The sequence below is a fragment of the Capra hircus genome, chromosome 14 (genome assembly GCF_001704415.2).
Source record: "Capra hircus breed San Clemente chromosome 14, ASM170441v1, whole genome shotgun sequence".
Taxonomy (NCBI): Eukaryota; Metazoa; Chordata; class Mammalia; order Artiodactyla; family Bovidae; genus Capra; species Capra hircus.
This window is the reverse complement of record NC_030821.1, coordinates 25,693,286-25,717,510: the sequence shown is the minus strand read 5'-3', so window position 1 is coordinate 25,717,510 and position 24,225 is coordinate 25,693,286. Positions and strand designations below refer to the sequence as shown.

General features: G+C 39.4%; 1 protein-coding gene across 1 annotated transcript in view; it reads left to right on the top strand.

Moving 5' to 3' along the window:
* The window catches only part of RSPO2 (R-spondin 2), a 178,772-nt gene that overhangs the window by 69,283 nt on the left and 85,264 nt on the right, over window positions 1-24,225 (top strand). The window contains exon 3 of the mRNA XM_005689159.3: window positions 18,532-18,720. Coding sequence (XP_005689216.1) covers window positions 18,532-18,720 — 189 coding nt within the window. The remainder of the gene's footprint in view (window positions 1-18,531; window positions 18,721-24,225) is intronic.

The window sequence follows — 24,225 nt, the reverse complement described above, 5'->3', positions numbered from 1 at the left end:
ATTTCCTGTGCCTCCTGCATTGCAGGCAGTTTCTTTACCCTCTGAGCCATCGAGGAGGAAGCCCAAATTATATGGCCATAGTCATTTAAATGCAGCTTAAAGGATATTCCATAAGAACACTGGCCTGGATTCTAAAAATCTCAATGTCAAGAAAAACAAAAAATAGTAGGGGAGGTGTTCCAAATTAAAAGGACTAAAGAAACAACCAAATGCAGCCCACAGTTCTTAATTAGTTTCTGGATAGATGGAAAAACAGAACATTGGGTATGGCTGACAAAGTATGGATATAGACAGCATATTAATAATAATGTTTTGTCCATGCTAAATTTCTGAGGTCTGACAGTGATATTGTGAATATGTAAGACAATGTTCTTATTCTCCCAAGGTACGTGCAGCATCATTGCATGTGAAGTATTGTGGTGTCTGCAACTTACTTGTATCTTTCTATCTGTAGATCTCTGTGTATAGAGAAAGAGACATAGATGCATAGGTAGGGAGAGAAAGCAAGGGATATTATGATGTTTTTAAATAATTAGGCTAATTTTGAAATAACTTGTTCTTAGTGACTTATAAATACCAAGATATGTGTTTATATTAATTATTTTAAACTATAAGTGCTTACAATGCTAGTGTCCTAAAGCATCTTCTAGAATCTGGAGTTCTTGAAATTCAGTTTTCCCAACTTATTGAAAATGAGATATTTATTCATGTCCCATCTTTAAAGCCCTCCATTTTTTTCAGGAGTCAATTTCTTAATATTGAAAAAAGATATGTTTACTAGGATCTTCTTGTCTATCCCATATTCACTATTTTTTATTAATCTGTGATATTTTTCTCTTTTCATGTCTTTATTTTTAATAAATATAAAATGGAAGCAGAAAATAAGTTTTCTGTCTCCTTCATCTACTATTATATCTTAAAAGTTGAGCTTAACAATGTCATCTTGTTAATTTTGCGCTTAAAAAATGTTTCCCATAAACCTTAGGAAACTTTAGCCTTCTTGACATTTCTTTGTGATTTTTCTGTTTTTCTCATGAATATATCCTTTTGTACATGTTGCTTAAATGTTTAAATTCATCAGAGGACTTCCTATGAAACCTTATTGAATGCTATAGAATAGCATATCATTCATTTTTTTCCTCATTGAGATTATGTAAGTAGAGTATTATTTTGAAAATATCCTCTTAATTCCTTTTCTAACTTAGAAATGTTGGCTGCAAAGCCAATCCTGTATCCTTCCAAACTTAAAAAAGAAATCCATTCTTAAAGTCTTGGATTTTATTCTACGGTTGCAGTTTCTATATATTCTATACTTATAAACCCTTGAACTGTGAACTTGCAGATGTTCAAGCTGGTTTTAGAAAAGGCAGAGGAACCAGAGATCAAATTGCCAACATCCGCTGGATCATGGAAAAAGCAAGAGAGTTCCAGAAATCATCTATTTCTGCTTTATTGACTATGCCAAAGCCTTTGACTGTGTGGATCACAATAAACTGTGGAAAATTCTGAAAGAGATGGGACTACCAGACCACCTAACCTGCCTCTTGAGAAACCTATATGCAGGTCAGGAAGCAACAGTTAGAACTGGACATGGAACAACAGACTGGTTCCAAATAGGAAAAGGAGTACGTCAAGGCTGTATATTGTCATACTGCTTATTTAACTTCTATGCAGAGAACATCCTGAGAAACGCTGGACTGGAAGAAGCACAAGCTGGAATCAAGATTGGCGGGAGAAATATCAATAACCTCAGATATGCAGATGACACCACCCTTATGGCAGAAAGTGAAGAGTAACTAAAGAGCCTCTTGATGAAAGTGAAAGAGAAGAGTGAAAAAGTTGGCCTAAAGCTCAATATTTAGAAAATGAAGATCATGGCATCTGGTCCCATCACTTCATGGGAAATAGATGGGGAAACAGTGTAAACAGTGTCAGATTTTATTTTGGGGGGCTCCAAAATCACTGCAGATGGTGACTGAAGCCATGAAATTAAAAGATGCTTACTCCTTGGAAGGAAAGTTATGACCAACCTAGATAGCATATTCAAAAGTAGAGACATTACGTTGGCAATAAAGGGTCCATCTAGTCAAGGGTATGGTTTTTCCAGTGGTCGTGTATGTATGTGAGAGTTGGACTGTGAAGAAGGCTGAGCGCCGAAGAATTGATGCTTTTGAACTGTGGTGTTGGAGAAGACTGATGCTAAAGCTGAAACTCCAATACTTTGACCACCTCATGTGAAGAATTGACTCATTTGAAAAGGCCCTGATGCTGGGAGGGATTGGGGGCAGGAAGAGAAGGGGACGACAGAGGATGAGATGGCTGGATGGCATCACTGACTTCGATGCACATGAGTTTGGGTGAACTCCAGGATTTGGTGATGGACAGGGAGGCCTGGTGTGCTGCAATTCATGGGGCCACAAAGAGTTGGACACGACTGAGCGACTGAACTGAACTGAACATTATAATTCTCAGCAAATGCTTCCTTGTGTTCCAGTTAAGTATTGAGTGTCTCCTTTAGCTGTTTCTGCTGTTGTCTGAAAGGTAGGCCATGGTTTATCTGACATACTAGCACAAAGAGTCCAGCCTCCTCCAATGGTGTGCATGTCCTGTTTCTCTTCTTTGGATATTCTCCTCCAGCTGGCAAACTCCTGGTCTCTCTTCAAGACCCAGGTCATCTTACCACCTGTATCTTAGCTCTCTAGGATGAATCTCTTTCTTCTCTATCCCTACGCACTTGGCAGTGTGCACCGAAAATACAGCTTAAAGTCCACAGCACCTTAGTGAATGAACAACAACACCTTTAAAGGCTCTCTGTGAACAAATCTAGAATAATTTGAGCACAAACATAACAGATGATTGTACAATGAACAAAATCTGTGATCCCCTATGAATATAAACAAACAAGCAGACCAACAAATGAGGGAGAAGGGAAAGCTCATTCCAACGCCAGAATGCCCCCTGATAAATGGAGAATGACGGAGTTAGAGAATCACCTTCGAGAGTCATCCAAAGACTAGTTGATTCAGGCAAGAATCATTGGGCTACACAGGTGGCTCAGTGGCAAAGAATCCACCTGCAATGCCCGAGACACGAGTTCAGTCCCTGGGTCAGGAAGATCCCCTGGAGGAGGAAATGGCAACCCACTCCAGTGTTCTTGCCTGGAGAATCCCATGGACAGAAGAGCCTGGTGGGCTACAGTGCATGGGGTCCCAAAGAGCTGGACACGACTTAGTTTAGTGCCTGCACAGGCACGCACATCAAGCTAGTTCAGTTCAGTCACTCAGTCGTGTCCGACTCTTTGGGACCCCATGGACTGCTGCATGCCAGGCCTCCCTGTCCATCACCAACTCCCAGAGTTTACCCAAACTCATGTCCATTGAGTCGGTGATGCCATCCAGCCATCTCATCCTCTGTCGTCCCCTTCTCCTCCCACCTTCAGTCTTTGCCAGCATCAGGGTCTTTCCCATCATCAGAGCTGATGAGTCAGCTCTTCTCATCAGGTGGCCAAAGTATTGGAGTTTCAGCTTCAATATCAGTTCTCCCAATGAATATTCAGGACTTATTTCCTTTAGGATAGACTGGTTGGATCTCCTTGCAGTCCAAGAGACTCTCAAGAGTCTTCTCCAACACCACAGTTCAAAAGCATCAATTCTTCAGTGCTTAGCTTTCTTTATAGTCCAAGTCTCACATCCATACATGACTACAGGAAAAACCAGAGCCTTGACTAGACGGACCTTTGTTGGCAAAGTAATGCCTCTGCTTTTTAATACGCTTCTAGGTTGGTCATAACTTTCCTTCCAAGGAGTAAGCGTCTTTTAATTTCATGGCTCCTCATCAAGGAAGGTTTTAAACCGGTGTGGAAGTTTGAAGAACAGGATGGGTACTTAGTCTCACCATATCTCCTCAAAAAATACGTCTTCTAGAGCAGCAGTTCCCAACCTTTTTGGCACCAGGGACTGGTTTCGTGGAAGACAGTTTGTCCAGTGAGGGGAGGTGGGATGGTTCAGGCAGTAATGCCAGCAATGTGGAGGGGGATGGTGCAGGTAACATGAGTGATGGTTCAGGCAATGCGAGCGATAAAGTGAAAGTGAAGCTATTAGCCTGCTCAGCTGTGTCCTACTCTTTGTAACCCATAAACTGTAGCCTGCCAGGCTCCTCTGTATGGAATTCTCTGGACAAGAATACTGGAATGGGTTGTCATTTCCTTCTCCAGGGGAACTTCCTGATCTAACCCAGGGATTGAACCTGGGTCTCCTGTATTCCAGGCAGATTCTCTACCATCAGGGAGCTGCAAATGAAGCTTCGATCAGTTCCTAACAGGTCCAGAGCCAGTATCAGCCCTTGGGTTGGGGCCCCTGTTACAGAGGGTAAAATAGTGACCTGATAATATAGAAACCTGGCAGGTACAACTTTAGCCAAGGGATCAAAATTAGTATTACCAGTATTGCAACCAAATTCATCAAGTGCTTCTTGATCTGCACAGAAAAGGCCATCACATCAGTTCATACATTATCCCCCAAATGTGAGATCAGTCACTCAAATAGATATCCTGTAAATAACGGACCTGTTCTCTTCCAAAACATCAAGCTCACAAAAGAGGAACTGTTTCCGAATAAGGGAGACCGATAGGTATGACAGCCTATTGCAACGCATAATCTCGGATGGGATTCTAGGCTAGGAAAAAAGTAGATAAAGGAACAGTGTTGGGATGACTGAATATGCACTGCGGTTAGAACATAGTATTGGATTATATCAATATGGAAGATATTATAAGACAGTATCTTGTTTTCGAAATATATACTGAACACTGAAATTTCAGTGTAGAGTGTAATTTCAGTGTAGAATGTAACATCTACAACTTGTACTCAAATGGTTCAGAAAACAGTACATGAATATATTTATATATACAGGCATAAATGTAGGCCTCTATATACAAATACATATCTGCAAACGGGCTTCCCAGGTGGTGCTAGTGGTAAAGAGTCTGCCTGTCGATGCAGGAGATGCCAGAGACACAGGTTTGATCCCTGGGTCAGGAAGATATCCTGGAGAAGGAAAGGGCAGCCCACCCCAGTACTTTTGCCTGGAAAATTCCATGGACAGAGGAGCCTGGTGGGCCACAGTCTATGGGGTCTCAAGGAGTTGGACCCGACTGAGCGAGCACATGTCTGTAAACATGCGCACATACAGTTTGGCCACTTTTTGAGAGTGACCAACTACTGTTGACGGTTTTCCGGCAGTGCATGTCCAATTTGCTTTCAGCTTCTTAGGCTTGGACGAGTTAAGGAGAATTATGGCTGGGGCAGAGGCAAACGGCTCTTGAACTCTGTGTCACTCTGTCAGTCTGTACCGCTTCACTGCAGTGCATCTTGAAAGTCTAGTTTGACTCATTTGGATGGCGCACAGAGCCTTTCTAATTACATAGGTACACTTGCTGTGTTACATCAAAAGCTCCTTGTCCAGGGTGGGATTTGTCTTCAAAGACAGTGAGGAGAGTGGCCCGTTTGCAGGAAATTGCATGGTTTGGGGGTGATGTTTTTTTGAACTTGTCAATTGGAGATTCCAGTTTTAAAAGTTCTGGCCTTTTGCTGTATGCCCAAACCGTTAAAAGACTACATTTATGATTTTGAGGATTTCTCTTTAACTTCTGCCAGAAGAAACCTGTAACGCAGTTTCCCCTATTATCCTTCTTGCTATATCAGCAATTTGACTCAAGTGTTCTTGGGGATGACATCCTAATTTTGTTGATTTATGGGACTTAGTATAGTTCTAGTTATGTTAGGAAAGAATTAGTTTAGTACTCTTAGTGACTAATCATCAAAAGGATGCTTGATTATTTCTTTGTAGCTAAAAACAGAGCACAGGGGCAGTGAGAAAATTACAAGGGTACAGCCTAATTTGGAAGAAAGTTTTCACAGTTTTAATCTTGGTACAATGCATTTTTTCCCTAGGTGCTGTACATATATCTTTTAATGAGGAAATTAAAAGCCTGGCTTTTGAAATCAGAGGTCAGAGCTGGATTTAAATTTCTCACTAACAAAGTGTATGACTTTGGAAAGGTTTCTTAACTCTCTAATCTGTTTATTCCCTTCTGATAAACAGAAATTATGAGTAATAAGCACTACTTTCAAAAATGATGAAAGCATATAGCCTGCGATTTCTCACATAGTGTGTTCCTCTGTGTTCATTTTCTTCTCCTCCCACATTGATTTTCCTCATTTTCATTTCTTCTTGTTCTGAATACACATAACTCCTTAGAACAAGAATGATTAAGTAGCTAGATTTCAAACTAAGGTATTGATTGCTATAAACTTAGCAAACTGACAAAGCATGTTAAAATGAACTTTGATAAATGTTAAATGCAGGTGATTGATTTAAAAACTACTGAGAACTAAACCCTGTGTAGGTCTGAAGATTTAACAGTGAATCTTTCTAATTTTAATTAAGTCTATGTGACATTTCACCCACAGTGACCTAGATCGAGTGTAATAAAGCTTTCACTTTTCATTTTTGCATCATAGTGTATTCCTGAGTAATTGTTATACAATAATGTTTGTCAGCCCTAAGGGTTTGCTAGTGTGTTTTTCGTTAAGACAATATAAATTTATTTTTATTATCTTCATTTGAAGAGACCTTTCTCTAGGACAGTGTAGCTAACAGTATTCATTCTCAATTTTAAAACACAGTGGTATAATCCACATCTAAAACAAATGGATTCTTTAATCTGGTTAGTTATGACACTGGTGGTTCTTGAGGGCTGTGTTTATGACACCAAATAAGCTATCCAATTGACTTGCCATTTATTGTCTTACAATTAAAATCGTGAAATAAGCAGAAGTCAGTTTCTATTCTAGGAAGCACATGGTACATGAGAGACAGTTGAGTAACTTGTACACAGTGAGAATTCCATCATACCTTGTTTCTGGGATGACCCAGAGAGATGGTATGGGGAGGGAGGTGGGAGGGGATCAGGATTGGGAACACGTGTACACATGTGGTGGATTCATGTTGATGTATGGCAAAACCAATACAATATTGTAAAGTAAAAAAATATGAAAAATTAAAAAAATTAAATAACCAATTTAATCTTTGGAAGGGGCGGTTTCCTATAGGCAGTTGGGTAGGTCAGACACTATGGCACTTAGCTTACAGTATTTAGGAAGTATGCATAACTTATTTTGAAATACTGTTAGTATAAGAAGTATTTAAGTACTTCATGGAATAGGAGTCCAGCTCTGTTTATGGGCAGTTTGTTTTTTTTTATTTAAATAATTGGATTATCTCCTTGTGTAAACTTGGACTCATGTGAAAGTGGTGGTTTCACAATCTTCATAAATGTATATATTTAGATCTGTTCATGTTTGAGTTACCATTAGCACCAACATTCTGTCAACATTTCCACAGGGTCTTTTAAGTATGTTGAGAAAGTCCCAGCCAACCCTTGAAGTGAGTAATCTATACTACACAGCAGTTTCTAGGCACGGCTCAGAGGATCCCACACATTCTAACTTTAAACTTATGTATCTTCTGGCATTAGAACAGTTTGATGGAGTAATTTTTTTTTCCTCTGTCCAGATTCAAGCTGGTGGCTTATTTTATACAATGTAAGATATATCTTCCTTTGTTTCAAAACATCATATAACTTTGGGCAAGTGAGCAATCTCAAAGCATCTTATATTGTTCTCTGACTTCATCACCTAATGAATGTTAATGGCCATACCTGTTGTAGAAACTGAAGAGCTTATGCCTTTGCCCATGTTAATAGTTTAGTTTGGGGATGAGCATGTTCAGATCCTTAATTGTACATTTTCCCCCATTATCTGTCAGAGTTAACATTTAGCCTGGGAATATGCATTCAGATTTTTGTGTCAGAGTTTGTGGTGGGAGTGAGGGGAAGAGGAATAATTCTTAAAGGGCTTGACTTCGACAGTGAGTGTTCATTATGAGAAATACTTCATTCTTTGGGGAATTGTATATGCTTACTTGAGGGCTCATGATTTTAATTTTTCATTAGCATCTATACATAGCCACTTTCATATTTGCTTGGGTCTTCTTACTTGATGTTAGGTGTTAATGACTGTTTTTGGAAAAATGTTTCTGGGTCTCATTTACTTTATTCAAATTCTTACTTTCTGCTTGATGGTTAGTGGATGAGTGCATAGAACTGGCACATCAGAGTGCTCGTTTCAACCTTCCTTGAGCTTCTAGAACTCAGTCAGTTCAGTTCAGTTCAGTTGCTCAGTCGTGTCCGACTCTTTGCGACCCCATGAATCGCAGCACGCCAGGCCTCCCTGTCCATCACCATCTCCCAGAGTTCACTCACACTCACGTCCATCGAGTCCATGATGCCATCCAGCCATCTCATCCTCTGTCGTCCCCTTCTCCTCCTGCCCCCAATCCCTCCCAGCATCAGAGTCTTTTCCAATGAGTCAGCTCCTCGCATGAGGTGGCCAAAGTACTGGAGCTTCAGCTTTAGCATCATTCCTTCCAAAGAAATCCCAGGGTTGATCTCCTTCAGAATGGACTGGTTGGATCTCCTTGCAGTCCAAGGGACTCTCAAGAGTCTTCTCCAACACCACAGTTCAAAAGCATCAATTCTTCGGTGCTCAGCCTTCTTCACAGTCCAACTCTCACATCCATACATGACCACAGGAAAAACCATAGCCTTGACTAGATGGACCTTAGTCGGCAAAGTAATGTCTCTGCTTTCGAATAGACTATCTAGGTTGGTCATAACTTTTCTTCCAAGGAGTAAGCGTCTTTTAATTTCATGGGTGCAGTCACCATCTGCAGTGATTTGGGAGCCCCCCAGAATAAAGTCTGACACTGTTTCCACTGCTTCCCCATCTATTTCCCATGAAGTGATGGGACCAGATGCCATGATCTTCATTTTCTGAATGTTGAGCTTTAAGCCAACTTTTTCGCTCTCCTCTTCACTTTCTGCCATAAGGGTGGTGTCATCTGCATATCTGAGGTTATTGATATTTCTCCTGGCAATCTTGATTCCAGCTTGTGTTTCTTCCAGTCCAGCGTTTCTCATGATGTACTCTGCATATAAGTTAAATAAGCAGGGTGACAATATACAGCCTTGACATACTCCTTTTCCTATTTGGAACCAGTCTGTTGTTCCCTGTCCAGTTCTAACTGTTGCTTCCTGAACTGCATACACATTTCTCAAGAGGCAGGTTAGGTGGTCTTGTATTCCCATCTCTTGAAGAATTTTCCACAGTTTATTGTGATCCACACAGTCAAAGGCTTTGGCATAGTCAATAAAGCAGAAATAGATTATTTCTAGAACTCTCTAGCTTTTTCTATGATCCAGCAGCTATTGGCAATTTGATCTCTGGTTCCTCTGCCTTTTCTAAGACCAGCTTGAACATCAGGGAGTTCGTGGTTCACGTATTGCTGAAGCCTGGCTTGGAGAATTTTGAGCATTACTTTACTAGCATGTGAGATGACTGCAATTGTGCGGTAGTTTGAGCATTCTTTGGCATTGGCTTTCTTTGGGATTGGAATGAAAACTGATCTTTTCCAGTCCTGTGGCCACTGCTGAGTTTTCCAAATTTGCTGGCATATTGAGTGCAGCACTTTCATAGCATCATCTTTCAGGATTTGAAACAGCTCTATTGGAATGCCATCACCTCCACTAGCTTTGTTCGTAGTGATGCTTTCTAAGGCCCACTTGACTTCACATTCCAAGATGACTGTCTCTAGATGAGTGATCACATCATCATGATTATCTGGGTCGTGAAGATCTTTTTTGTACAGTTCTTCTGTGTATTCTTGCCACCTCTTCTTAATATCTTCTGCTTCCGTTAGGTCCATACCATTTCTGTCCTTTATTGAGCCCATCTTTGCATGAAATGTTCCCTTGGTATCTCTAATTTTCTTGAAGAGATCTCTAGTCTTTCCCATTCTGTTGTTTTCCTCTATTTCTTTGCATTGATCACTGAAGAAGGCTTTCTTATCTCTTCTTGCTATTCTTTGGAACTCTGCATTCAGATGCTGATATCTTTCCTTTTCTCCTTTGCTTTTCACCTCTCTTCTTTTCACAGCTATCTGTAAGGCCTCCCCAGACAGCCATTTTGCTTTTTTGCATTTCTTTTCCATAGGGATGGTCTTGATCCCTGCCTCCTGTACAATGTCACAAACCTCATTCCATAGTTCATCAGGCACTCTATCTATCAGATCTAGGCCCTTAAATCTATTTCTTACTTCTACTGTGTAACCATAAGGGATTTGATTTAGGTCATACCTGAATGGTCTAGTGGTTTTCCCTATTTTCTTCAATTTGAGTCTGAATTTGGTAATAAGGAGTTCATGATCTGAGCCACAGTCAGCTCCCGGTCTTGTTTTTGTTGACTGTATAGAGCTTTTCCATCTTTGGCTGCAAAGAATATAATCAATCTGATTTCGGTGTTGACCATCTGGTGATGTCCATGTGTAGAGTCTTCTCTTGTGTTGTTGGAAGAGAGTGTTTGCTATGACCAGTGCATTTTCTTGGCAAAACTCTATTAGTCTTTGCCCTGCTTCATTCCGCATTCCAAGGCCAAATTTGCCTGTTACTCTGGTGTTTCTTGACTTCCTACTTTTGCATTCCAGTCCCCTATAATGAAAAGGACATCTTTTTTGAGTGTTAGTTCTAAAAGGTCTTGTAGGTCTTCATAAAACCGTTCAACTTAAGCTTCTTCAGCGTTACTGGTTGGGGCATTGACTTGGATAACTGTGATTTTAGAACTCAGTGGTGCCAAACTCTCAGGATCAGGACCTGATGGGTACTGATTAAAAACAAACAAACAAACAAACAGAAAACACTTAGTTACCTTGCATTGCAATGTAACATGTGCATTGCGAAGCTCTTTTGGGAAATCTGTGGCTTACATCACCAGGTGTGTAACCTGCATCTGCTTCAGCTGCTTACTTTACGGTGAACTATGTTGAAACGATCAGAGAAGGTGATGGCACCCCACTCCAGTACTCTTGCCTGGAAAATCCCGTGGACGGAGGAGCCTGGCAGGCTGCAGTCCATGGGGTTGCTAAGAGTTGGACACGACTGAGCAACTTCACTTTCACTTTTCACTTTCATGCATTGGAGAAGGAAATGAACCCACTCCAGTGTTCTTGCCTAGAGAATCCCAGGGACGGGGGAGCCTGGTGGGCTGCTGTCTCTTGGGTTGCACAGAGTTGGACATGACTGAAGCGACTTAGCAGCAGCAGCATGTTGAAAGGATACTGCTTTGTCTCAAGGTAAAATGTGTTGCACCAAAGTAATTTTTCCTGATGATTGCAGTGACTGCTTTGGTGCAACATTTCAGTTTCCTCCAGTTTTAGCAGACTGCCTTGAATATTAATGATGATTTGTTAAATTAGAAGGGGAATGTGTTTATTGTTTCCTGAATAGGTCCATGTGCCCTCAAACAAACTCATGTAAGATTCCATCCACATTTATTTTGCAACCATATCTTAGTTCGTCATCTTTGTTTGACCTGCATTTTGAGTATTCTGGGCTTCCCTGGGACATCTTAGTTCAGACTTGAAGCATGCATGACACATGCCTCATACAAGCTTTCTGCTTTCTTATAATGTGTTTTAAAAAAAATATCCCATCTGGTTAACCACACAACAGCCATGGCTAATCTTGGTTGTAAATGTATTTCTGAGGTGCCAATCTATGAGGATTATGACTCATGTGGTGCTAGCACTTGAGAGGAATTAGGAGCTTACAGCTGTGGTCTTTTTCCTCATTTTTTTGTGACGATATTAGCACTTCATGTGTTAAAATAAACGTGTAACTCTACTTAACTTTCTCCCTCCATATTTTAAAATCTTCTAGTAGATTTGAGTTTTTGTACAGTAAGATACATACTGTGGTAGGAGCAGAAAAATCATCTAATTAAATTCCTTTAATCCTGATGTCATTGAGAATATTACCTGGTATCTCGGTAAAAAATCTGCCTGCAATGTAGGAGACCTTGATTCAATTCCTGGGTCAGGAAGATCCCCTGAAGAAAGGATAGGCTACCCACTCCATTATTCCTGGGCTTCTCTGGGTGTTTCAGATGGTAAAGAATCTGCCTGCAATGTGGGAGACCTGGGCTGGGAAGATCCTCTGGAGAAAGGAATGGCTACCCACTCCAGTGTTCTGGCCTGGAGAATTCCATGGACAGAGGAGCCTGGCAGGCTACAGTCCATGAGATCGCAAAGAGTCAGACATGACTTTCTTGCAGAAAGTGAAAGTATAAAGTGAAAGTGAAGTCGCTCAGTTGTGTCGGACTCATTGCGACCCCATGAACTGTAGCCTACCAGGCTTTTCTGTCCATGGGATTTTTCAGGCAAGAATACTGGAGTGGGTTGCCATTTCCTTCTCCAGGAGATCTTCCTGACCCAGGGATTGAACCTGGGTCTCCCGCATTGTAGGCAGACGCTTTACCATCTGAGCCACCAGGGAAGTCGTTAGGGAAGTCATCACTTTCAGAGATGGTTCAATATTTTGGGAGGCTTATAAAATTTTAGAAGTATTGTTTTCCTAAGGAATACTTCTGAAATTAGAGATATATCCAGTCTTTCATTCCTAATTGACATGTTTTAGGTGGATAAACAATATTATTAATTATCGACTAATAACATTTTCAGACACCCAATGGATATGGGTTTCTCAAAGCTTCTTGGAGAAGCTAAAAGTTTCCTAAGTCTTTTTCCTAAAAATATTGGTATCTATTGAAGCACTCATAACAAAAGATAAAAAAATGATTGTGAGAAGGTGTGTTTCAGTTCTACAGGTTATGAAACTTTTGAATTGTTGGCACAGGTTTGCCCTTCACATTTTTTTTTCCTAGACTAAACTCATGTTATTTTAGCTCCCCTAAAACTTCAGTGGACGTTTAGAAACTTACCTCTGTCAGAGCTTTATTAAAATTGTTCATTTTAACATCTGTTTTCTAAGGCATGATTGTAATGGTGAATATCTAGCATGTTAAAATCTGTTGTCTTTGCATCGAAGATCAGATTACATATTTCATTTTTATCAACATTTAAAATTGAATGTAAAATAAAGTACTCTGAAAGATAGCTATTTCTCATTTTGGTCAAATTTTGCATGGCTTGTTCATTCATAATCTTGATGGCTTAGTCAAGTTTGAGCTTGGTAGTATACATGATTACAGGACTGTTTTTTATCCCAGTGATGTCAAGTTCTAGTGGAAGGATCTAGGCCCAACTTGATTTGTATCGGACCTGACAGGCAAGTTCTCTATTATTGGTGCCAGAGGTAGGGTTTTTGTTTCCAAATATGTATCTTAAATTTGGAATTGGGTGGAGATAAATATTAGCAATTTTGTGATAGGATGGATCAATGAAGTTAATAATAAGTGTTCATTTTTTTTTGAAAAGCTGTTGAACTTGTGACATTATTTAACTTGAAACTATGGAATGAGGCTAAGATGCTATGCTAACAACCTGTTGTTCAGTCTCATTCTTTTCAGAATTAGAAATCTGTACCCTTTGTCAGGAATGGATGCTTTCAGCTAGTAAGAATTTAGATTTCTTCTTGTTTGGCAGGGCTTACAACAGAAACAGGGGAACACTTTTAAGAAGTATTAGGAGCATATTAGAAACAGATGGGCATTCAGCACCTACATAAAATGTTCTATGGGATAAAATGTGTATAACTGGGTTTGATTTAACAAAGTATCAAACTTAAAATATCAGGATTCATAAAAAACCAAACTTACTTTGCAATTTAAGAGGAATACAAATCACGTGATTAGAATTAAGAGTAAAGAGTTTTACTTAGGCTGTTTTTTTTCTCCTTGTGTACTTATTAGTGATATAAGGAATTGTTACCTGGTTTTTGCCTCATGATTTTTTGTTTTCTATACCGGTATATTCCTTTTCCCGTCAAGGAGATATATGTGGATTTGTGTTAATACCACTGTCTAACACCTTTTAGAGGATTTTTAATGTTTTATGTGATATATTTCATCCTTAGAATTTTGGGTGGGTCTAGATTTATAAAAGTGTTTTGGTTGGAATGATGAGGCCCTGGATCTCAGCAGGCTTCAGGGTTGGAAAAGTTGAAGCTTACAGGGAGAGCAAATAAACATGGTCTTCAAAGCTGGGAATTAAGATCTGTTTATTCACCTGCACACTTGAATTAAATCTCATAGAAATAGGCTGAGCCATTTGACTTATTAAGATCCTGACAAAATAAATTACTCTAGTCATGTTTAAAGGTCTAATTTTTGCTTGGCTTTAGATATATAGAGATAGGTGTATGTGTGTGTGTGTTAGTCGCTCAGTCACGTCTGACTCTTTGCGACCCCATGGACTATAGCCTGCCAGGCTCCTCTGTCCATGGAATTCTCCAGGCAAGAGTACTGGAGTGGGTTGCCACATCCTCCTCCAGGGGATCTTACCAACCCAGGGATTGAACCCAGGCCTCCTGCATTGCAGGCAGATAGATGCTTTACCATCTGAGCTACTAGGGAAGCCCAGAGATTGGTATAGTCACCATATAATGGATGAAACAGTTCTTGTTGAATTTAGCTGCTGATTTACAACATAGAGGAGACCAGGATAGTTGACACTGGACAGTGGTTAATTAAACCCAAAAATGTGTTTGAGGTTTGGGCCATGAAGCTTCAAACTGCAAAAATTACATGTGTTCTTATCCTTCAGCTTTGAGGAGCACTGCTGAAGGTTGGGGCAAGGGAAGAGAGAGCACTCACGGCTGGGTGTGGCTCACATCACTTTTGTTTTAAGAGGATTCCTCTTATGTAAGGTTATAATGATATCTAAGATACAGACTCAGGTAAGTATTCCCTACTTCATTTTCATTGTCAGTTAAGGTTCAAGTAAATAAAGCAATGCATTTACTGATTTTAAGAAAACCTTTTTAAAAATGTGGAGTACACTTTGTTGACTCTGAAATCTTTGTGGTCAAGATGAAAGTTGACTTCTGATACATAAAACAAAACAAAAAGCCTTTAATTTATAATGATTCTCTTAGCTCTGTAATTCTCTTTTCTCCATCCTTCTTACTATGGAGTGTGATTTATAGTGATAGCTCTGTGTTTAACTTTTGAACTTTAAGTATAGCTTCACTTTTACTTTGTGATGACTGTGGTCCAGAGAACCTTCTCCTTAAACTATTTTGCTACCTTTGTAAATCTTCCAAATTCTCTTTTTACTTCTGAAGCTGTTTGGGATATGGATAACCTTGATATTACATGTTCATATTTGTAGTTAAGTTGCAGAGCAAAAGGCACCAGTGAACTACTGCAGAGCGCTCTGTGATGTGGGGCTGCCTTTTGCTGAGCTCTAGCCAGCAGCTCCTGTCTTTGCCTTAGTCTCCTGGTTGTTCCTACTTAAAGGCTTTTTTTTTTCCCCCCACAAGAGAGTCTTGAGAGTCATAAATTACATATCCAAATACCATGCCATAAGGGTCTTTCTGCTTAAGGTGGGTTATGTTCTTAGACAGCCCTGAAAATTAAATGAGCTGGGTTCTCCCCAGTCACCACTTCCTCTGCCAAAGTCATTTCATCCATCATAGAGCTGCTGAGTCTTTCTGATTCTGTTCCCTTTGCTCATGTTCTACACCCTACCCACCCTACTCTGTCTTTACCTCCTTCTTGCATGGAAGTTAGTCTGTGTTCCAGTTTTTGAAATATATATTGATTCCTTACACCCTGCTCTGAACAATAATAACAAAATCTTAGAATAAAACCTCTTCAGAGGCATCTGGGAAAATTGTAAATAGTCTAGGCTTATTTCCAGGGGCTTCACTGATGGCTCAGATGGTAAAGAATCCATCTGCAATACAGGACATCTGGGTTTGATCCCTGGATCGGGAAGATTCCTTGGAGAAGGGAAAGGCTACCCACTCTATTATTCTTGCTTGGAGAATTCCATGGATAGAAGAGCCTGGCGGGCTACAGTCCAGAGTCAGACATGACTGAGCAACTAATACATTCACTTTCACTTTTTATTTCCAGTCAGCTAAGTGAAAACGCTTTATAAATTGTGATTATTTCATGAGAGTAAGACATAATAGAAATCTTATGATGAGAATAGAAGCAGAAAAACTGACCCTACAGTAGAATGGAGAGAGAAGTAGAGAAAGATAGGTGGGGCAGAGGGTAGGGTGGTTAGGGTGTCTAAGCTAGAGGTAGCAAGGGGCTGACCTATAAGAAGATTAGTGGAAATCACAAGAGTAAGGGTTCAGACTACATCTTCAGAAGACATTATCCTGGGAGCTAGAAGAGGAAGAAAACTTTCAGTAATGACCCAGACACAGGAGCTGGGAGGACCAGTGACTGAGGATGAGGTCTTGAATCGAGGCTCTGAAAACTGGTTCTGGTCTTCATAAAAACAGTGTTGGGCATACTTGAATGAATGGTGTTGGTGTGTAGAGGCTACAGATAAAACTGACCCTTCCAAGAAACATGAGTGATATTGGTCTGGTTCATTGGTAGGAGAGGATGCTCACAACGTGATGAAATTTGAGCAAGTTATCATACTTCATGTAAAGTCTGATCACAGTTATGAAAAATCCCAGTTACATATTATAACTGTTGTATAAGTGTACATATATAAAGGGGTATCTGAAAAGTTTATGATTTTATTAAGAATTCTATATGAGAAAGTGACTTTCCATTTGATTTGATTCTTTTTTGCTCCACAATTGCAGGTTAAAGAAAATAAGTGGTAAATAAGAAATTAGTTGGGAAGCATAGATAGGCTTGCAAGCAAGAAAAAGTCCATAAAATAGATTCGCTATGTAGATAAAAGCAGTTGAACAGTTGATAGAACAAAGTCCTAGAATAGATGGGAAGAAGCAGACCTCAGTGGCCAATGCAAAGGGTTATCTTGGCCTTGGTTTCTGATCCTGAGTACCTTAGTTCTTTTTTGACTCCTCTGAAATGTTAGGTTAAGCCCTTGTTTTGGCGATCTCTCTGGAGGAGAGACTGTAAGAACAATCAGGGAACCCAGGAGAAGTGGGGAGAGAGTGTTTGTGGAACTGAAACCTAAGAAGAACTGCTCCAAGTAGAGGTAAATATATTGGATACTGAAACATTTTAAGTAAAGGATGGGTGTGGTATACAGCATACTTCGTGGTATTGCTGCTAGTCTGAATACTGAATGTTTATTTCTTATGCAATAAAGATTATATGTAGGGCAAATAGGATTGTAGTCTCAAAGTGGAAAGTTTCAATAATTGATGAATTTTCTATTCCTTCTTAAGACTTTTGTGGGCTAACTCAGTAAAATGAAGTCAGTGTGGCCTTATATATCTTGTTGTATTTATGACCTTGCTTGGTATAAGGATAACTAAAAGTTACATGAATTTTTCATATGTTAGAAATTATACTGGGATTTCAGGTTGTATCATTTTTTAATTTTATACCAAGACTAGAAACAGAATGCATTCTTTTAATTATCCTTTTTGTCACTAACTGTAATGAACTTCATGAGGTTTATATATTTCAGATGCTATTTTTTTTCTTACGTTTCTTACCTTTTGTGGTACAGTTCTTTAAAACTTTTCTAGCTAAGTCCCTCTCCCAGTCTGCCATTCAACTTGTCCATAAAGAGTTTTAATTTCTTTCTCATTTGCGTATTTTATGATACTGTTTCTTCTTGCACGTGATTTCTAGTCATTCCATCCCTTCCAATATGCTAAAGATACTCATTTTAAGGTTATTTTCATATTGTTCTTTCTTATTCTTTAGGTATGAAATCTTTGACTCAGACTGATTGTTCCTCGTGGGGGTTTGCCTGCACATGAAATTTGTTCATTTTGATGTTAAGGTGGTTTTCCTTAAGTCCCAGGTGTCAGGGTTGCAGAAAATTTCTGTAGGGTCATTTTATACTTTTTTTTTTCTTTATGGATATTCCTGGATCTAACCTCTTGACTTAGAAACCCCATACTACATTGATGATTTGAACTTGGATCCCACACTCGGATGTCTCGTAGATTTGGTGTAGTTATTTCTCATGGGTTATATTTTTCTCTCCTCCTGTATGCCCCCTAATGCAGGGTTGGAAACGTTTTCTCTGGCCAGTTGGAGGTGGGGCTTCTAATACTCGTTTCGTGGACAAACAGCCTTCATGACTCCACTCTACACAGAAACAAATGTTAGCTCTTTACATGCACACTTCTTTACTTATTTACATTGAAGTATAGTTCTCACAATACTGTTAGTTTCGTGTTTACAGCAATGTGACTTGCCACGCATGTTTTCTTGGTTTGGGCTCAGGACCCTAACATGAGGTCTGCCTCTGTCTGCTTCAACATCTCCAGCCATTTAGTTTGAGCTTTCAGCCTCAAGTCTGCCTCTGGGTTTCCTCTTTGTTGCTAAGTTCGGTTGTGTTTTAATCTTTTCGTTTTTTCTAAATGGCAAAGGTTATTTTGTTTAGCATTTCTATGTGATTAGAGCAAAACGAAAAGAGATACTTGTCTTTCCAGCATGTTGTGCTGACCAGAGTCTGACTGTATTCATATTTAAGCATGTATTCTATTTTCTTTTACAGCTGGTTATGTATCAAATCCCATTTGCAAGGGTTGCTTGTCTTGTTCAAAGGACAATGGGTGCAGCCGATGTCAACAGAAGTTATTCTTCTTTCTTCGAAGAGAAGGCATGCGCCAGTACGGAGAATGTCTGCATTCCTGCCCATCCGGGTACTATGGACATCGAGCCCCAGATATGAACAGATGTGCAAGTAAGCAGTTGACTTTTGTCCACCCTATTTTACAGCTTATGCAACTTAGGGGGAGTTAAAAGTTGAAAATTTTGATTAAGTATGTTTTTAATGTACTATAGAAATAGTTTAAGCTTAAACTTAAAAATGAGTGGGGTGCAATAAAGAACACTTTTACTTTATCTTTTGAATAGAAATGTATTGTCCATGGGGCTTCCCTGGTGGCTCAGTGGTAGAGAATCCACCTGGCAAAGCAGGAGACATGAGTTAGATCCCTGGGTTGGGAAGATTCCCTGGAGAAGGAAATGGCAACCCACTCCAGTATTCTTGCCTGGACAATTCCATGGACAGAGGAGCCTGGCAGGCTACAGTTCATGGGGTCGTAAAAGAGGTGGACAATACTCAGTGACTAAACAACCATGAACATTGTGCATACACTTTTAAGATTACCTAAGTACTTTTTCATAACATGTGTCTTGGACACAAACATGGTAAGCAGATCTCTGTAAGACATACTTGCTTAGCACTTATCAAAAAATAAAGGACTTTAAATACCTTTATACTGGGAACATCCTCTTGAGTTTTACCACAGTATCTGAGGCTTCTTTTTCCTCTTATACTTAAGTTTGTAATACCTGAATTAGTCTAACCTGTAATTTAATACATTAATTTAAAGCACCATTACTGGTAAAAGATGTAATGAAAATATTTAGTTTACTTCAAAGTATTTTAAGTTTAGCAACTACAAAAAGGTCATTAGGCAATGTCATTCTATGGATAGGAATGCAAGTACAATTTTTAAATTCAAAAATCATTTATCATTATAGCATGATTCTAAACTTCTAGGTAGATGGTAGAAATTGGAGTTAAAAAAATGCAAGAACAAAGGAACATCCTCTTTTTAAAACAGCTCAAATTTTAGAGGATAGAATGGGTAAGGAGAAGGGGAACATGGAGTGAAATGACAGATGGGTAAGAAGTTTAATCATAATTCAATGTACTAAGCACTAGATCAGCAGGCAACCAATGTTTTATGGGAGTAACTTAATTACCTCTAACACATTGTGCATGACTATTAAATCAGCTGAGGTCTTTAGGTAAGAAGAGTGTTTGAGTTTTATCGTCCAAGGACAATGTTATTTTGGAAGGAGGCACAACTAATAGAGGAAGATTAAATGGAATCTGGGAGGAAGAAACAACACGTTTGAAAAAATAATGTGTTTGGGCAATGAGAAGTCTCATTTATGGTGCTATTGGCATCTTGACAAGGCACAAGTCCTGCACTGCTGGTCATTGAGCATGCTTAGTCTCTGCTCCTTAAATAATCTTCATTCCTCCAAATCACCATGAGAATAAAAGTCATCCCCAGACATTTCCCAACACCTCCTAGGGGAGCAGTACCACCCCTGGAGAAGAACCACTGAGTAGTATGTGCTTTGTGTGAGGTATGGTTGGAATTGAGGATGAAAAAGGAGGCTTGAGTGCAAATAATAAAGTTCTTGAGTGCCACGTTAAGAAGTCTGGATGTTATCTGAGGGTTTTGAACAGGCTGTGAACTAGAGCAATTGCTTTATTTAAGATAATTCTTGCAGAAGTGCAGGAGATGAGTTGGAGAAGCCTACTGTAACAATTGAAGATGTGAAATCTTGTTTTGATGAGAAGTTTGTGGGCAGTGAATTTCAGAGATTTAGAATCAATGAGACTTAGTAACTAACTAATTTCACAGAGTGCAGAGAGAATCAAATTTGATCATAGGGTTTCTGGCTAAGGTGATTGGCTGAATAGTTTTGCCATTAGCACAGTTAGAAATATATAGTATTACAGGAAATTTGCATGTATTGATACTTCCATTTCATAGAATTATTTGGATTAATAACTAGACAGACATAGCTCCCCCAAAGTATCAATACATAGATCAAATTTTTCAAATATGTACCTTATCCTTAAAGTGTATGATTTGAGGTAGCTAATAATGTGTATTCTCATAGTTTTTGAACCACCCATAGGAGAGTGGGGCCAACTTGAAATGGATTCCCGTTCAGATTGCTTTCGACCACCTCTGTGGTGGCGGTGGGGATCTGAGCCCATGAATGTTCTGTGCGGGTGCTTATTCTAGACGAACAGTGTACAGGGAAGATGAGACAAGAGTTCAGGTGGCTCGGCGTTTATTCCACGTTCTATGCTTAGCATTCTATACACTGGGTATGGACAGGAGGGTGGCCATTAATGTTTTGCTCCATCTGGGACACTGGGGACTGAAAGTGGCTGCTCTTAACAACTATGCAGGGACACGAGGCATAAACCAGGACTGTCTCAGGCAAACTGGAATGGGTAGTCATTCAGCAATATCTCAGGCTATCAACAGGGTCTTCCTTAGAGAGACACTCTGAGACAGGGGTTAACACATACATTTTGGCTAAGGTGACCCCTTTTCTCAGAAACAGGGAGGAGAGCAGTGACTGTAAATCAGCCTTAGAAAGAGAATCTCCATGTGAAAATGGGTTTGCCATGGTTATACTTATTGTAAGTGAATGCAATCAATGTTGCAATTTACTGACCTAGAAATCATTACTTATTTGGTACAAGCAGGAAGTGCTTATTAACAAGGCTCCTGTGAAGCAAAGTGAAAGTGGAAGATTATTTCTTAATTCTCAGTATATGACTCCAGATGACCATGGTTTGTTCTTAGTAATATTGGCTCTTTTTCATAGGTACTTGGCATATGTTGCATGCTATTTATATTTTATACAGAGGATGATACACTCCACTCTATTTATTTAGATTCTTTTGCCATATATAGGCCATTACAGTTTTGAGAACAGTGTCCTATGCTATGAGCAGGTTCTTATTAGTTATCTATTTTACATATAGTAGTGTGTATATGTTGATCCTAATCTCCGAATTTATTCCTCCCCCCTACTTATCCCCTGGTAACCATGGATTTGTTCTCTACATCTGTGACTCTCCTTCTGGTTTGTAACTCACTTCATTTGTACCCTTTTCTAAGTTTCCACATATAAGCTATATCATATGATATTTGTCTTTCTGAGTCTGACTTCAGTCAGTATGACAATCTCTAGGGCCTTCCGTGTTACTGCAAGTGGCATTATTTTGTTCTTTTCTTTTTTTTTTCTTTTTAAAATTTTATTTTTACTTTATTTTGCTCTACAATACTGTATTGGTTTTGCCATACATTGACATGAATCCGCCACGGGTGTACATGAGTTCCCAATCCTGAGCCCCCCTCCCACCCCATATCATCTCTCTGGATCTTGCCCGTGCACCAGCCCCAAGCATCCTGTAACCTGTATTGAACATAGACTGGCAATTCGTTTCTTACATGATAGTATACATGTTTCAATGCCATTCTCCCAAATCATCCCACCCTCTCCCTCTCCCACAGAGTCCAAAAGTCCTGGCTGACTAATATTCTGGCTTCTTTTCTTGACATTTTGTTTCTGTGCATATTTATGTCTTTCTTTCCTTACATATGTTTCATCCTGTCTTGTAATTTGTTTTTACTTGATGCGTTATGAACATTTTTCCTTGTCATTAAATATGAGTGCGTGTTTTCTACTTAATAGATGACAATAATATATCTAGCTAATCATCTATTGAAAATTTGCTTTCAGTTTTTACCATCATAAGCAGTTATATGAAGAATTTCCTTGTATATAGATTCTTCTGTTTATACACACATATGTAGTATTATGCATTTTTCTGATTTATTTTCATAAGATAAACTTTTAAACATAGCACATTTTCCCAGCTTTATTGATATATAATTGAGATACAAGCATAATGCAAATTTCAAAGATTTTTTTTCATATATATTGCCAAATGGTCTTCTGGCAAAGTTGTGCCTGTTTACATATTTACTTATAGCAGACATTTTCCCTTGCTTCTCACCAACAATGGGTACTAACGACAAAAATTATAAAACACTTTTTTCTTTTAATATGCTTTTCTGTGATACAAATGCTCAACATTCAGAAAACTAAGATCATGGCATCCGGTCCCATCACTTCATGGCAAATAGATGGGGAAACAGTGGCTGACTTTATTTTTCTGGGCTCCAAAATCACTGCAGATGGTGATGGCAGCCATGAAATTAAAAGATGCTTACTACTTGGAAGGAAAGTTATGACCAACCTAGATAGCATATTAAAAAGCAGAGATATTACTTTGCCAACAAAGGTCCGTCTAGTCAAGGCTATGGTTTTTCCAGCACTCATGTATGGATGTGTGATTTGGACTATAAAGAAAGCTGAGCACAGAAGAATTGATGCTTTGAACTGTGGTGTTGGAGAAGACTCTTGAGAGTCCCTTGGACTGCAAGGAGATCCAATTAGTCCATCCTAAAGGAGATCAGTCCTGGGTATTCATTGGAAGGACTGATGTTGAAGCTGAAACTCCAATACTTTGGCCACCTGATGCAAAGAGCTGACTCATTGGAAAAGACCCTGATGCTGGGAAAGATTGAGGGCAGGAGAAGGGGATGACAGAGGATGAGATGGTTGGATGGCATCACCAACTCGATGGACATGGGTTTGGGTGGACTCCGGGAGTTGGTGATGGACAGGGAGGCCTGCTGTGCTGCGTTTCGTGGGGTCGCAAAGAGTCAGACACGACTGAGCGGCTGAACTGAACTGATGATACAAATGAAGGTAAACATTTATTTTTCACATAAATATTGGCATTGTAGAATATTTGCCAGAATCATTGGCCTTCTTTTTCCATCTATTTGCACAACTGTTTCCTTAGTAATATAAATAAAAACTTCAAATGAAGTGTAAAAGAGAATGATAAGTTCACAGATCATAAATGGAGCATTCCATGAATTACCACAAAGTGGACACACATATGGTACCACTACTCGAGAATAAATGTTAACAGCACTCCCAAGAAGCCTCATTGTATCCTTACCAATTACTCCCCTTTCTCCTCCTTCAACAAAACTGGTATCCTGCCTTGTAACGAAAACCATGCAAAAGCTTATTCATGACAACACTAATTATACTAGCTACAAATTGGAAACAACTCAAGTGTCCAAACAATAGTGTCTAAAAAAGTATATGGAGAACTGGAGATGAACTGCAACATAAGCATCATAAATACATCCCATAATCTGACATTGAATGAAAGAGGCTATAAAATAATATGTACATTTACATGCTTTTCAAAAAATAGGTAAAATTAATCTATGGTGCTAGAGATATGCATTTATTGAACACCTACTGTGTGCTGACTTCAATCCTAGATACCTAGAGACAAAATAATGGGTAATAATTAGTTTCTGTCCTTCGAGTTGTTTACGGTGTAGTGCAGTGATTGTCTACCAGGGATGATTTTTGCCCACTAGAGAACATTTTAGTAGTGTCTGGGGACATTTTGGATATGACAGTGCTCCTGGCATCTAGTGGGCAGAGGCCATGGGCACCACTCAGTGCTCTGCAGTGCATAGGGCAGCCTCCTGCAACAAAGAATTACCGGGCCCAAAATATCAGTACTTGTGAGGTTGAGAAA